This window comes from Lissotriton helveticus, chromosome 3_1, assembly GCF_964261635.1.
Source record: "Lissotriton helveticus chromosome 3_1, aLisHel1.1, whole genome shotgun sequence".
Classification (NCBI taxonomy): Eukaryota; Metazoa; Chordata; class Amphibia; order Caudata; family Salamandridae; genus Lissotriton; species Lissotriton helveticus.
The window spans coordinates 995,908,805-995,925,280 of record NC_136061.1 but is presented as its reverse complement, the minus strand read 5'-3'; the positions used below and the strand labels follow the sequence as shown (position 1 = coordinate 995,925,280).

At 41.3% G+C, this 16,476-nt stretch overlaps 1 protein-coding gene across 3 annotated transcripts in view; it reads right to left on the bottom strand.

The window, feature by feature from the left end:
• CCDC141 (coiled-coil domain containing 141) overlaps positions 1-16,476 on the bottom strand; it is an 808,330-nt gene that overhangs the window by 434,588 nt on the left and 357,266 nt on the right. For all 3 annotated transcript variants that reach the window (XM_078681492.1, XM_078681494.1, XM_078681493.1), the window contains exon 6: positions 11,107-11,226. In XM_078681492.1, the coding sequence (XP_078537618.1) occupies positions 11,107-11,226 (120 nt within the window). The remainder of the gene's footprint in view (positions 1-11,106; positions 11,227-16,476) is intronic.

The window sequence follows — 16,476 nt, the reverse complement described above, 5'->3', positions numbered from 1 at the left end:
CCCAAAGGTAATACACTAGGGACCTTGGGCGCTTAATTGTTACTAAAGACAGGGGTCCCTAGAACATGGAAGTTGAAAGCTTGAATCAACATACACTAAATAGTCAGTATGTTCTTTGTCCAGCCGTACAGAGTTTTATTTTGACAGGTATAAATAGTAACACAGAATTGAAAGGTTATGCCAAGGGGGCACAGCCTGTGACCCAAACAAAACAAGACAAATCAGCAATTTTTAGGCAAAAGCGGGCGAAGCGGTCTGTTTCCTAGTATTCAGTAGACAGACTTAATTCAATCAAGGTACCATTGTGCAATACATTCTGGGTATTAAGAGACATATGGTACATAGGCGTGGTTCCCCGCAGAACCACGCCGACCGGCGAACTGAAAGATGTCTTTCTAGGGGACTCTACCGCTGTCAGTCATGGGTCGGGTGGCCCTAGTTAAAATGGTGGTCCTATACTAGTTTACTAATTTGCCCCTTAATACACCCCCCCTATTTTCGTAGCCTTGAAGGAACTATCAGAAACTTTCTCTTGAGTGGCTCCCGTTGCCGAGTAGCCATCAAATAACTCTGTCGACAGATAACAGGGGCTTGGCAGTCCCTAACATGGAATAGTACTATCTAGCCGCACAGGTTCAGTGGGCAGCCAGATGGATGGCTGGGCTTTAGTTAACCAACACAACTGCCATCTCGCCACCCTGGTCACTCCCTCCCTGTTTCCCTATTTCATCCTTGTATAAAACAGAGAAATCACTGGAGCTGCTGTTACTCAGTACTGCAGACCGCTTTTATCATAGGTGCTTATACATCACATGACATGTGACACCGTAGGCGCCAGCACTGCCCCTGCAGGGTACGCCAGGAACCGAGCAGTCACCATGTCGGCCTAGCTGCGCCAATGGCCGGACATGGGTGATTTATACCCGGAGGGCAAATTAGCATTGTATGCCACGTTGGTTGAAGAGGACGGACTCAGCCCAGGTCAGTTTTTGTGACATTGCTCACTCCTAGCAGTCCTGAGTAGCCAATGGGGAGACATGGCAAATGAACCTCAAACATACTTAATGATTCACTACTTACATGTCATAGGGCGGGGTAGACACCTCACAAAGTAGTTCGCTAACTCCCTCAGAAACCAAGCTAAAAAGTGGGACCAAGTGTTGTAAAGTCCAGTTTGTTTTCCTAGAAATATGCAATTCCGCCTAATACTGTACTATATCACACAGAGAGCGTATCTCACCACTGCTAGAATTAATAAATACTTTAACCGCACAGATGCCACCTGCCCACGCTGTAGCCTCGCAGAAGTGGACCTGTTGCATATGTTGTTGAATGGCCCGCTACTTTGTGAGTACTGGAGGTCAGTTACAGACGCCTTGTCCCGATGCACGGAGCACTCAGTTACCCTTACGTGGGAGGCAAGCATCTTGCATCTCCATAGCAGATGTACAAACCAGAGGGTGACCACCTGTTTTATTGACCTGGGAGTGATTGTAGAAAAACAACTGATTACTAAGAGGTGGAAATCCCCTGAACCCCCCAGGAACGGGCCTGGAGGCACTCCCTGCAAATATGGGCCAAAGCTGAGAGCGTTGTACTCCACAGGAAAGATATATTGGGCCTCGTAAAATTCCAATTGCAGCAAACTGGGACACAATACTGTGCGACCTACAGAATGAATGCAACACTATTGTAATCACACCCATTCACAATGATGCCACAAGGCCAGGGCTAGAAATGGTGCCACTGCCCTGATATACGATTCAGAAAAGGGGGTGGTGATGAACAGAGTGTCTGAATTAAGCAGACCACTCTTACCCAGTCCAAAGATCAGGGCTTGATCCATCACCGTTATTTAGCTCACTGCCCCATCCCAGCTCAGAACCTGGCTATATGCAAATTAGTCTGTCCCTGGCCCAGTGCATCATGGGAACAGGGCAGACCAAACTACCAAGCCAATTCTTCACCAGAAAGGAGACAAGCTACCGGGGACCGGTTTCTGGCATTTCAGCCTCGTCGGCCCGGCTTGCTTGAATCCTGATGGAGCAGTGAGCAAGGAACTCATGTCTGAGTATACCCTGCCACACCTATAGTGTCACGTCTGAGTATACCCTGCCACACCTATACTCAGATGTGAGTCCCTTGCTCATTGCACCATCAGGATTCAAGCAAGCCGGGCCGACGACGGCTGAAATGCCAGAAACCGGTCTCCGGAAGCTTGTTTCCTTCCCAGTGTAAGAATTGGCTTGGTAGTTTGGTTTGCCCTGTTCCCATCATGCACTGGGACAGGAACAGACTAATTTGCATATAGCCAGGTTCTGAACTGGGATGGTGCAGTGAGCTAAAAAACGGTGTTGGATCTAGCCCTGATCTCTTGACTGGGTCAGAGTATTCTGCTTAATTCAGAAACTCTGTCCATCACCACCCCTTGTTGTTAAATACTGCCCTGATATAGCCACAGGTATTACGGACTGCAAAGCTACATATGTGTTCTTCACCACAGCTCTGGCAATTTATGAGCAGACGATTGCAGGCACAAGATGCACAAACAATGGTCATATTTGGGATTAAGAACCACTCCAGATAGTTATACTCTTCCCTGTGTTGTTACTTTGTCCCACTCATTTCTATCCATGGGCTGGAAAAATCACACAAAATGTTTCTAGACCTGCAGGTCTAGTGACTTAAATAATCTACTCGACCTAGAATGCTCTTGACTCATAAACTGGTTTCAAATTATGTGATCCTGGGCAAGTATTTTAATTCACTGAGACACAATTTTCTTCTTTATCACATATGAGAACACCTTCAAATACACAAGTTCAGCATGTCTGCTGTACAGAAAACTCTTTTGTTTGATTTAATAGACTAAACATTAGCTCCGTATAGAATGCAAATCTAGTCATATATAAGATACACTTGAGTGCAGAATTGCCTTAATAATAATGAAGCCTTTAACCTTTTCTGAGCATCGTTTAACCCACACACATTCCATGTTACAAATCTAGTCCCCATAGTAAATTCATTATTTTGCAGCCATATATGTTCATGTATCTACACAGACTATCTATTTTTCCAATATTTCCTATTTTCTCCAATCTGAGCCCCCCACCAAGTGAACCTTTCCTTCCTTTTGACCCCCAATCTCTTATCTTGTCTCCTCTTTCTATCACCTCTACTTCTGTGAGTGATTCTCCCTTATACTGCTGTGCCGTGCCCTGTACCCCCCCTCTCCCCCCTGGCCCCTACCCTCCCTCCCACCCCTACTGGCAAATAGGTCAATAGTGACCTATGTCTGACAGCCAAGCCCCCCCAGAAAGCCTCCCCCTCCCACTCTCCTAAAATCTCAGTATTCTTTTCTTGGTCCTGCAGTGCCAGGATTATCCATGCTGCTCCCTTCCTCCTTTGCTCTATCTGCTTTTATTTCATTTCTCATTCTGTGTCACATAAGCGGTTTGCGTTATAGCTGCAGCCCTATCACTTTGAGCTTTCCCATCTCTTTGTGTCTTTTCTTCTTTTAAATAGGTCAGGTATTCTTGTGCAACTATTTCAGAGAAGAAGACCCTAAAGTGACCATTAAAGCCAACTTTAAGACGGCAGGGAAACATCAGGTATACCTCGCAACCCACATTTTGGAAAGGTGTTATTAGCTGCCTCATGCGCCACCTTCTCTCCACAGTAGTGTGGCAGAAGTCTGGGCGAGCAAAAAAGATTATATCTTTGTACGAGCGTTTGGCCACTGGCTTTGCTTTTCTAATAACTTCCTCTCTTAGCAAAAAGTTTCCCACATACACTAATATAGCCCTTGATTTAGAGCCTGTGTTTTTTCTTTGCTTCAGAGGAAACCGGTGTGCCCGCTGCACCTCCTTGTCCCAATCCCACTTATCCATCTCCGGGAAAGCTCCTTTTAGCAACTCTACAACAAAGGCACGCACATCCGCCCCCTCCTTCCCTTCCTCAATACCAAGCAGTCTTATATTATTGCGCCTCTGCCTGTTCTCAAAGTCTTCGAGCTTCCACAGGACATCCGATGAGATCTTTTCTTGCTCGTCTCTATGCTCTTGCAACTTTACAACTTCGTCCTCTACTTTGCCTGTCCTCTCCTCAACTTCCACCAGTCTCCCAGACATTTCCTCATACATTTTGTCCACCTTTCGTAAGGTCCCTTGAATCTTCTTGTTTGCGTGCTTAGCTCTTTGACTCTCCCGTCGAGCCTCCCCCTGAATCTGCTTTAGGGTTGAAAACAAGAGATCAAAGCTTGCAGCATAGTCCTTCTCCTGTGTCTGAGCCTGGGTCGGAGCCTGTGACTTCTTTGGTTGCGTAGGACCGCCAGTCGTACCCTCTTGGTACGGTTGTGAATCTAGTTTTTTAGCGACGCCAGACTGTATTATGCTCCCCCTTTTCTTTGCTCTTCTGTGGGTCCTTCCCTTAATTCTGTTTGGCTTACTCACTTGAAGTCGTTTTAATACTGTATTGTGTTCTGACTCAGATTCAGTGTCTAGCTCTGAAATGTCTGTCTGTGATATCTCAGAGCCACTTTCCGTGGGTGGTGATGAATCTAAATTACTAGATAAGCTATGGCTTAAGTCTGACTCATCAAGCTCTTCCTCCTCCCCTTTTTCCTCGTTATCATCGTTATCATCCCTATCGTCATCATTCCCAGTGAAAAAACATTCATCACTAGGAGAGCCAGTAGCTGCAGGTAAGTATTCATTCCTGCTGACGGCACCCCCCTTATCTGCATCCTCAGACATTACATGAAAACTATTTGGAACTCCCTCAGAGATATTATCACTGATGTCATTTATAATCTTGCTGATTTTGTCTGCTGGATTCTCTGCAAGATTATCTCCTGAATTAATTAAAATGAATCTACCTGTAGTTTCCGTATTACCAGGGGTTTGCTGTATCGTTACAACTTCTGAGGTGCTCTCAGTCACTTGGCTACCCCCCTCTCCCTCCTGCTCCTTGTTCATCAAACTGAGGTTCGGCCTCTAGACCAGTCTCTCTTACGTGATCAGTGTTTTGTAAATCCACTTCAGTCATTTCCTCTCTTGCGCCATCAAGCATTATGCTTATCTTTATTGCCTCAGCCATGTGCTCCTGATCTGCCGTCGCCTCTCGAGGTTCTTTTCTGATATCCCCATTCTCAGAGGCGGGCACAACATTCACAACCTCCGAAGCTGCCTCCTTGTCCCCATTACCTTCCATTGATCCTCTCCGTAACCTGCTGCCAATTCCCGCCATGTCAGGCTGTTCAGGCTGTTCTTCACTCTGACTCACCGCGGTTGCAGCTCCGGGTTGCACCGCGCTCCTCATCTCATTGACGTCACCCTCCCGGACTGGCTCAGCCTGTAGAATCCCAGCCTCGGTTACATCTCTCAATGAGGACCGCTGCTCTGTAACGCCAGCGCCCCCGGCGAGCTCATTCAATCCGGCGGCATTGACAGACGCATTCTCGACTCTCAGCGCCGGGAATGACTCGAACAGAGTTGGTTGCCGCAAAATAGCTTCCCTCGAGGACTCAGAACCAGCATCCATGTTCTTCGTGAGTCCTTTTCCAGTTGTTTCTTTTTTTTTTCTCCTTTCTGTCTCTTTGTCCTGTTTTCTCCTTTCCGTTGCAGAGAGTCTCCCTTCTTCCCGGATCTTGGCTGCTTCTCTCCGCAGTTGGGCTCTGTTTCGCGCCTTCACCCTGAGGTTTGCAGCTGGAATCTCAGCGTCGCTTGTCAGTGGATCCTCGTCCTCTCTTCCAGCCTTACCCTTAACTGCTTTCATTACTTTCGGTGCCATGAGTCGCTTCCCAATGAGCAAAATATTCTGCAGTCGCTGGAGCGTCGCTTCAATCGTTACCCCAAAAATCTGCCAGATATTATGCGAGTTCCCCTCAGAAGTAACAAGCGTCCATGTGAGAGGCCACTCCACTGAATCAGCCCAGTTAAACAAGTCCTTGAGCATCCCGCAGTGTAACACAGCTGAGTTATTTCAGTACTCCTTAAGCGTTATTATTCATCTTTAATCGCGTAAATTGCAGCATATCGCTCGATCCCCATCCCAGCCTGTTCCCAGCTTCAGTTTACAGGAGAGTGGTCAGGAGCTGCTGCCTCCTACGGTCTGTCGGCGGCCATCTTGCCAAGAGTTTTTGGTTCCAGTACCTGGGTTATTATTAAAGCAAATGAATGTGGACTTCATTTTTCTACAAGAGACACATGTTATGACCTCGCAAGAATACTATTTGAAACAACTGGGTTTCATGGTACTAGTAACCTCACAGCAAGGCGTTAAAAAAAGGGGAGTAGCTATACTAACCAGGAATAAAAACTTGTTTTTGAGAAAAAAGGCACAAGATCAATGGGGGAGATGGGCAATGGTTGAGTGTATGATAGATGGGGAGTGGACTACGTTGATAACGGTATATGGGTCAACTGAGGATGACCCGGAGATCTTTCAATTTTTAGATGTGGAATTGGCTACCTGGGCACCCAGGATTATCATGGCAGGGGACCTGAATATCAATGGTGCTGATGGTCTGGGCTTGGGTTCATTTGGTAGATATGTAGGTAGAAAGAAGCGCGTATGTCAAGCCCTCCAGGGACTAGTTGTAAATAACGCTTTATCCGATGTTTGGGGGAAAAGAATGGTAGGAAACAAGGGTTTTACATATTATTCTGCCCCACATAAAATTTGTGTCAGATTAGATTATTTTTTTACATCAAATATACTCAAAGATAGAGAGACTCCCACGGGTTTTAAGTGATCATAATCCCCTAATTCTTACAACAAAAAAGTCAGTAAACACTAAACAGCAAAGAGTATGGACGTTTGAAAGAGGGTTATTGCAGGAAGATAAATATGTGGATCATATGAAAACATGGATCAAAGAATTTTTTGAGAATAATAGAGATAGTTCTACTGTAGGGGTAGTATGGGATGCCTTCAAAGCGGGGGTCCAGGGGGAAACCTTGAGCTTTAATTCTTATAAGCGTAAACAGGAGCAGATTAGGAATTTGGAACTTGCAAAGGCAGTACTCAAGGCGGAAGAGAAATTAGAGGGGTGTATCATGAGTGGAACTTCACTAGATAATGCATTGATGGAACTTCTTAAAGCAAAAGGGGATGCTGAGGGAGATATTGCCAGAAAGACCGCAAAACTATATATAACAAAAAGAGAGAACTGCCACGAATGTAGTGAAACAGTGGGTAGAACTTTAGCTGTACGAACTAGGCAACAAGAAGCGTTAGGTACTGTGAGGGAGATCAGGGATATATATATAAGGGAAGTTTTCAGAAAATTCTATGAGAAATTATATGTCTAACCGTTAAAGGGAGATGTTAGTAGAATTCGAGATTATTTACAGGAAATCCCGGCGGTTATGCTCACGGATGAGGAGCAGATAGCTTGGAAGAGATTTTTCAGGGGGAAGAAATAAAAAACGCTATCTTAAACCTCCCCTCTGGTAAAGCTGCAGGCCCGGACCCGATCCCGATAGAATTTTATAAGATATTCTGGGATATATTAGAAGTTGACATTGTCAGGACAATGCAACAGGCGCAGATAGGTGAATCTATACCTGGGTCATGGGGGGGGGCTGAAGTAGTGATAATTCTAAAAAAAGGGAAGCCTCCGGAAGATCCTGGGTCATATAGGCCCATTACATTGATGAATTCAGATACTAACTCTTCTCTAAAATATTAGCAACAAGATATGCAAAGATAATTGATAGGGTGGTGAGTATGAACCAGCATGGTTTTATACCTGGAAGGGGCACCACTCATCACACGCGTAAAGTAATCACTTTATTTGATGCTGCAGCAGTCTCAGGGACCCGATGGCGATCATGTTATTAGATGCGGAAAAAGCATTCGACCGGGTCTCCTGGGACTATCTGTGGCACACCATGGAAAGATCAGGGGTTAAAAAAGGATTTATCAAGGCAATCCTGGCACTATATGTAGACCCAGTGGCCTCTGTAGGAGTGAATGCGGGGATTACAACTCAATTTCAGATAAGGAGAGGTACGAGGCAAGGATGTCCTTGCTCTCCACTGCTATTCGCCATGTATATGGACCCATTGATCCGGAGAATAGAGACTTGCGATTTAATAAAATCACTACCTACACGAATTGGTCACTGTAAAATATTAGCATATGCTGACGACTTACAGTAATTACACCAACTCCAACAGAGGCTATTGCCCAAGTTGAAATCGAGGCTTTGAGGTTCGGTGAAATTTCGGGCTACAAACTTAACAATACTAAGACCCAGATAATTAAAAATCAATATACTACCTGTGCAGATAGCCGAGTTACTCGAGCAGGAACATATCTGGGGGTGACTATATCGGCTGACTTAGATCATTTAGTGGAAGAGAACATGATACCCTTAATCAATAAAGTACGGAAGGATTTAGATAGATTAGACAATCTACATCTATCGATCGTGGGGCGGTCGAATGTAGTAAAGATGTTGGTCTTGCCTAAGTTTCTTTATTTTTTTAGAGCGATACCTTTATTATTTGAGGCTACGTTTTTCAAGAAGATTGAAGATATGATTAACAGATTTATTTGGGCAAAGGGGAAAACCAGGGGAGCATTTAAGTTTATGGCACTTCCACGTGAGAGGGGAGGGTGGGCACTCCCAGATTTTAAGTTTTATTATTGGGCAGCAGTCTTGCAAAATATGGTCGGCTTGGTGGGGGGGAGCAGAATATGAAGGATGGAACGAACTGGGAACATTGGCAATCTATGGTTTGATACTGGGACCAGAAGCAGAGAATGTGTTTTTAAGATATACTGAACCTAGCTACTTCAAAAGGACACGGTTTAAAACGCTTTTGGCGGCTTACACTGTCTGGAAAGCTTTTTCTAAAAGTTTTGGGTTGGGGAGATATAACTCATACACTAGACTGAAGGGAAACCCAAATCTACCGGAGGAAGTTGTAGCTGGCCCTATACTGGCAGAATGGGAAAGTAAAGGCGTTAGAATGATAGGAGATATCATGAGACAGCAAGGGGTTTATCAGTTTTCTGAACTTCAGGCCAAGTATGCAATAGACAAAAGGCAATTCTTTAAGTATTTACAAATAAGGAGTTTCCTGTATAACAAAAAAGGTGGCGCGTCAGGATTTAGTAAAAATACAATCATGGAAGTGACTCAAGCAGGTGGGGACTGTACTATAAAGAGATTCTATGCTGAGCTATTGAGTGCAAAGAAGGATGATATCGAAAAATGGGCAAATAAATGGAAATGTAATTTGGAAATTAGTGAGGAATGCTTTTACATGTCTTTAGAAATGGGGTATACACTGCTGTGTTCAGTGCCTCTTCAGGCACAACATTATAAAACTATATACCATCTTTATCACACGCCTGCAAGGATAGCTCAGTGGGGGGGCACAGCAGGAATTAATTGTTTTAGATGTGGGAACGTAGACGCGGACTTAATACATGTATTTGCAACATGTCCTCACCTGCAGACGCTTAAAAAAGACATCGAGGGCTTTATAAATCGAGTATTAGGAACAAATATTCTCTTAACCCCTTTATTAATTCTTTTGGGTGTGAAGGAGGAGGAGGGGCAACAACAGGGCGGGGGGGAATTCTTCTTATTTTTAGCTATGGCAGTTATGAGACTCTGTATTGCATCTGTATGGTTGGACCCTTTGCCACCGACATTTCATCAGTGGTTGGCCAAATTGTTAACGATATATAATTTGGAGATTGAGATTTATGCAAGGAAGGGGAAAAGGGGAAGGAAAACTGGTAAACAGATTTGGGATCCTATCACTCATTGGAAAGAAGGGAGTAGGGATTAAAAGGTTTGAACTATATATATAAGAACTATATATATGTTAAAGTGTATTGGATTATTTAATTTATGTCTATGCTTTTGATGCTTCGCTTAGTCGGTCGGATATTTTTACAACTTTGCTAGGACTTTAAAATTATCTTTATTTTACTTTTTCTTCCTTCCGATCTGTAACTGAGAAGTAATTTGTAACAAATGGAAACCTTAGTTTTTTTTTTGTTTTGTTTTTGTTTCGTAATGTTTTCGTTATATGTAATATATTGCCGTGCCTTGTATGTAAAAGTGGGAAAAACTATTCAATAAAAAGATTTAAAAAAAATAAATAAATGAGTGCAGAATTGCCTCTTAGTTCATTAAATGCATTGTCATCGGGGCTTGGCCAGGAATGTCTCTCATGTCGTGTTTAAAAACTATCACTTTTAATAAATATTTACATAACTAAAGCATAAAATAGCAGCCCTCTGTTATTTACAATCAGCAGATCTTCATTGAAATGGCCACAGAATTTGTCACTGACATGTGGTTTTAAAACCATATAGTGTACAATATTTGGAAATAAAGTTTCTGCAAATATTTGTCATTTGCACATCACCAAGTAAAGTGTTCTGATTTGTTTTCCTCCAATTTAAATATTTGTTTGCATCACACTTCTGAATTACAAAAAAAAGGTATTTCATAATTTCTGATTTACTTGTACTATTCATTTACAAGCTGTTCAAATGTTGTTTTAGGTTTTAAAAACTGAACTGAACACCTGTGTCGAAAAAGTGCTAAAAATTGCTCGATCTACTAAAATTTCACTCGCAATTGCGAGTGGGCGGGTGCATTTGTGGTGCCTAGTATCCGCCTACCAAAGCTAGTAGACTACCTCGCAATTACCATGATATAGATTCCTTACGGGATGTTCTTTGAGGTCACAGTCACTGCTGCATTTTGCATGAAGATTCGCTGTGTAAAGTGTAGCTATTATATGAATCGATGCAAAAGTATTTGAGTCGACTCTGTGAAGTTGCAACTGTGAAATGCACAATCAAACAGGCTGTCCTAAGGAGTTTGCAAATGAAAATGTGATTGTCTATGTTGTTAACACAAAAAAGAAAAACTTGTTTAAACAAAAAAGAAATATAAAAAACACTTTTGTTAATAAAAAGTTTACATTGTTCAGTTTCTCTATTGTTTAAAAAAACAATATTTTTAGTTACAAAAGCAGTCAGAAACAAATCCTCTATTTAAAAATATATCTTAAATTGTGCTTGGAAGCTGCATTTTCTTGAGAGGTTCAGACAGCTGATTTGTCTTACCTTGGCTTTGCGAACATGTTCTTTGTACTCGCGTAGTAACTCCTCATTTTCAGTCAAGGAAGAACCTAAAAGCCCATTTTGCAAATAATCTTCAATGTCTTTTTTAAACCAACAGGTCACCTGGAGAAAAAAAAAATTTGGGAGGTAAACAAAATCTTCAATATTATGATATCACTGCTGTCACTAAAGTAAAGTAGGTAATGGCAAAAATATACAAATACATTGAGTCACAGATTAGTTAGTTGTAGTTATCTATTGAGATACTTTAATCAAAAGTGTTAGTAAAAACTACTTTTAAAACCTAAATACTGTAATTTCCTTTTTCCCAGAATTCCATTGCATTCCTATTGGAAATCTAAGTTTTAAACTTGTAGAAACCCTTTTGCTCCATTTACAAATGAAACTGAAAATAACGGACTCTGGTAATGATCATTTTAAGAAATATATGTATATCGTGTAATGTCTACAGAATGGCCCATGCGCTGTCAATCATTGTGGCTTTATATTTACTCCCTGCACATTGTTGGACTGTTAGCCCAAGATGCCTACTGAGGAATTAACAGATTAAGAAATAGCAAGATTATAATTTAATTTCACAATATTTCTAATTCAATGTTACTGAAGAACAAATATGCCATCTCCTTCCCTCTGATTGGTTAATGTTTCTCCTGATGTATAAATGGAAAGGTGTAGTTAAGTGGACCCCTGTCTTCTGCAAAATAAACCAGGACCAGAAAGTATGTTTATTGTGTCCCCAGGCAGTTATCAGTTGCACATGCATGTCTCTTTAGATTACTGGGAAGGAAGAAGGGGAGGTGTGATATTGAAGTATAATTAAGTAAGCCATGACAATCAAAAACTGTTTTTAAAAAATTGGAAACAACCTACAATGCAGGCTTTACTATGCATGACAGTTACCACACGTACTTTACCATTTAGGTAAGTACCACGCAGGCAAGTATTTTTAACCTTTACCATGCCAGTAATTTTCTTTTCTTTTAACTAACATCAGTGTCATGTATTTAAAGAAAAACAAAGGGGTAAAGGGAATAGGGGTTATCTTGGTGTTCCGGGCGGGTAGAGGTAAAGGGAGGTTAAGGTAATTATAGGGTTCAGGGGAGGTGAAAGGTAAATGGAGGTTAGGGATAAAAAAAAGGAGGTTGCCCCAAAAAGAAAGAAGTGCCCCAACAGTTAGAGTCAACAAAGAATAAAAATATATTTCTACTACAACATTTCGGCTTCCACCTTGCTCGGGCAGTACAAGAATTGTTTCATTGTGGCTGCACAGCTGACACTACTGGATTCTGAAAAAACAACATGAATGAAGATTCCATTTAGAATGTGAATCAATGCAGCCCTGAGCTCTCTTAAGATATTTAGTGATCAAGTGGTATTGACAGTGATGGTCAGTGCATCTGGATGCAATGATTTTAAACGGTACATCCAAACGTTTTCTCTGAAGTCCACGTTCCACAGCAAAATCTTCAAATCTGTTATAAAACGGTCCACATGGTTAAAATGATTGGCTACAGGCTGGTCCAGTTTCTTATTAATTATTGCTGATTTGAGATTCCTGAATCACATACAGAGGTCATTCACTGTTTGGCCCACATATTGTGTTTAACTACTTTGGCGTTGGCACTGAATCACATAAATGATGTATGTTGATCACCATGTATGATGCTGTCTTATAGGTTCTTCTTCTAACAGAACTTGTTACTGATGATGTTTTTAAAAGGTGTTGACCTATGATGCACCTATTAGAAGCTCAGCAATAAACCCCAGCATTTGTTACAGCTTTTTCAGGTTCATCCCTCACAATGGGAGGTCGTAAAGTGGGAGCTCTGTGATAAGCAATGACGGGCAGTTCGGTAAAAATCTTTTTGTAATTTTTCACAGGTAGATAATAAGGGCTATGTTTTCGCATTATATTTTTGCAGTTAGGAGCTCATGGATGATAGTCAACCACAATGTGATTCTGTCACTTTTGTTTTTGCTGTTGGAATTCCAAATAAGTGCTTCCCTGGTAAAAATGAAAAAAATACAGGCTTGGCAGTTAATGGTGTGACTCTGTATCATTATCAGCATTATACTGCCCTGTAGAGACTCCTGAATCGGGAGTGTTGATATATTGGACAAGTACCTTTTCTTTTTTGCCTCTTCACATATGAGAATGATAATTACTACCAGGTTAGAGGAAGTGGGTGCACGTTCATTACTCTTTGTCCGTTTAATTGTTGTTGATTTGAGACATGTTATATGTAATGAAAGGAGAAATTGGACAGCTCAATCAGGGTCAGCTTATTTGAAGTTACATTTGGGCCTTTTCAGGTGCTTTTCTCATATTATTATCCGTCCTTGGCATTGTGAATTGGGTCTTTGAACACTTTCTGGACTTATAAAATTTATTTTCTTAATGTGAGACTTGATATTTTATTTCTCCTGTTTAGATGAATACATCATATGTCCAAACATATATAGGTGAAAATGTTCATTTGATGAATGTGAAAACTTATATTAAAGATGATTTTGCTGAATAATGCGGTTTCTACAATATAACTTGCGACTGTAAATATTAGAAACGTATATGTGGGTTGAAGTAGAGTCAGAGGTGTGTTGCTGTTTTATTTTTGTATCTATTGTGAGATGTAAAACTTAAGATGTAATTGTTGTTCCTGTAATTCTTAAGTATCAGCAGGATAGCCAAGAAACACTTGTTGGACTTTGCCAAAGGATCAGGCAGTTACAGAAGCATTGCCTTAGGATAGGAGACTGGAAACCTTATGCTAATTACGTACACTCTGGACTTTGATAAAATGATGGAAAAAAGATGTTTGCGGTTAAATTCATGCGGATTATGAAATTAATGTGGAGCAAGCAGAATGTGGGTATAATATGATTGTAGTTTAGCAAATGTTAACACTGTGAGGATTTAAAAATTAGTACATTAGATATGTATAAGATTTAATTGAATTGATTCTTTGTGTTTATGTTGTTATTGGTGAACTTCCCACATACCAGTAGTTTATACTTACAAATCTTTTTGCCAGAGGGGTTACTGGCATAATGGGTAGAGTGCACAGAGTCTGAGAGTACTGTTATCCTTGAATATGGTTGTTTTGATGGGCCACCTGGACCTTTGTTTTTTTCAGTGGATTTCTATGTTTTTAATGGTTGTGTCCAGCAGTGGGGGTGGGCCGAAGGACTTGGCCTGAAGACTGGCCATGTGTTTCAGCTCCCCATCTTCAGCAGTGCGCTGCATGGTGGGCACAGGGCCAGGTCTATAGCTAAGCTCTGCACCCAAGCTCCTGCAATCAACCACCCACCCGCCATGCACAGCCTTCGACCGTACGTAGCGTGCGGTTGGCCACAGGGCCCAACTTAAGCCCAACCACCATATGGTAGCCAACCCTTCTCTGTGCATGGCCTTCATCCCTGGGAAGAGTGGGGTATGCTACAGGACCTGGGAAGTCCCCATGACCAGGCAATTGCCTATTGACCCCCTCCCACATTTCTCTTTTTTTAAATGTTTTTCTTCTGTCCTGCAGGACTCTTGTGGGAGCACAGGGCTCTGCACTGTCTCCAGTGGGAGTCCTGCAGAGACCCCAAAAAATATATTAATTTTTTTATTTGACCCCTTGGAAGGTCCCTCTTGGGCATCCACCCACGGCTAGGGGTTCAGGGTATCCCAACCCTTCCCAGGTTTTGTTTTAATTTCTTTTTTAGGACAATAAAATCGAGACCCTGAGCCCTGTAATGGCGGACGCAACAATTCTCAACTGTGCTCTTGGACCTGTGGGCCTAGTCTCAATCTGGCAGATCCAGCCAATCAGATATGATTTTTTTTCCCATGTCACTAGACAGCACAATTTTTTGACCCTTAGGGTCTTATTACGAAGGCGGTCAGACGAGCATGCGAACACAATCGCAGCGAGAGTGGGACCACCTGACAAGTAGTCGGATGTCCCACCCGCCCGATTAGGGTGACACCACCTTGTAGGCGGTTGGAAACATCCCTTTTTCCATTGCAGGTTGCGCTGCGGCCTGGAAAAGGGCCTCAGCACAATCCACAATAGAAAAAGGGATATTTATAAACATCAATCCGTTTGAGAGAAACAATCCTAAGCAATCTAAAATATCAAACTCAAGATAGACAATCAAATAAAACACCACAGTATACAATAACAGAACAGTAGGGAGGCAATAAGTGCAGAAAATACCTTCAATTTTTAATAATTGGTTTTGTTTAAAAAATTCCCATATTGGAAATTACACAATGTATTACAATTCATATATATTGGTCAAAACTATTTGTATACAGTCAATAAAATACAAAGATAAAATACATTAAAAAGGTGGCACTAAAGTTGTAATTTTGTCTCGAAGCGCGTTTCGGCGTATAACACGCCTTCTTCAGGAATAGCCACAATGTTTGCTGTGAATTAAAAATGCATAGTTAAGAAAAGGTGAGAAAAGGTAATTCAACCTTATTAAAACAATAACAATCTATTTAGTATACAAATTGACATATCACAATGCACTTACAATCATTATTGAAAAAGCTACACAATAAACACATGGAACCTATAGCTACATACTGTTTAGGAAAAACATCTCCTCGATGCATACTGTTAATAACACAAAAGTCTGAGTATCTATAATTTATGAACAATGATATACATCCATCCACAGAATTATGTGGAAGGATTCTGAATGATGATTAGAGTGAAAAAATGCCATTAATTGACCACATCTGGTATCACTTCCATCCTAAAATCCTATATATATATATATATATATATATATATATATATATAGTGACAGTTAATGATAAAAAACAAATGGATTATACTGTTGTAGATATAACAAACCTAGCGTACAACATTTTAAGTACATGAGTAGATAGTCGATAAACTCTTGCTTATTGTACAGATCCATCATGTCAAATCACAAGAAAAATAGGTACTCATTGATGGAAAGATCCATAACCATTAGGGGTGATAATCGTGAGTCTCACATCAGGTTATAAAGTGTGCCTTTACCTTATGTGAAACTCACGATTATCACCCCTCACATTCTAATTTATGTTGGAGGAATAATTGTATGGCCACCTAATGGTTATGGATCTTTCCATCAATGAGTATGTAAACAGTATGTATCTATGAGGTTCCATGTGTTTATGTGTAGCTTTTTCAATAATGATTGTAAGTGCATTGTGATATGTCAATTTGTATACTAAATAGATTGTTATTGTTTTGATAAGGTTGAATTACCTTTTCTTACCTTTTCTTACCTATGCATTTTTAATTCACAGCAAACATTGTGGCTATTCCTGAAGAAGGCGTGTTATACGCCGAAACGTGCGTCGAG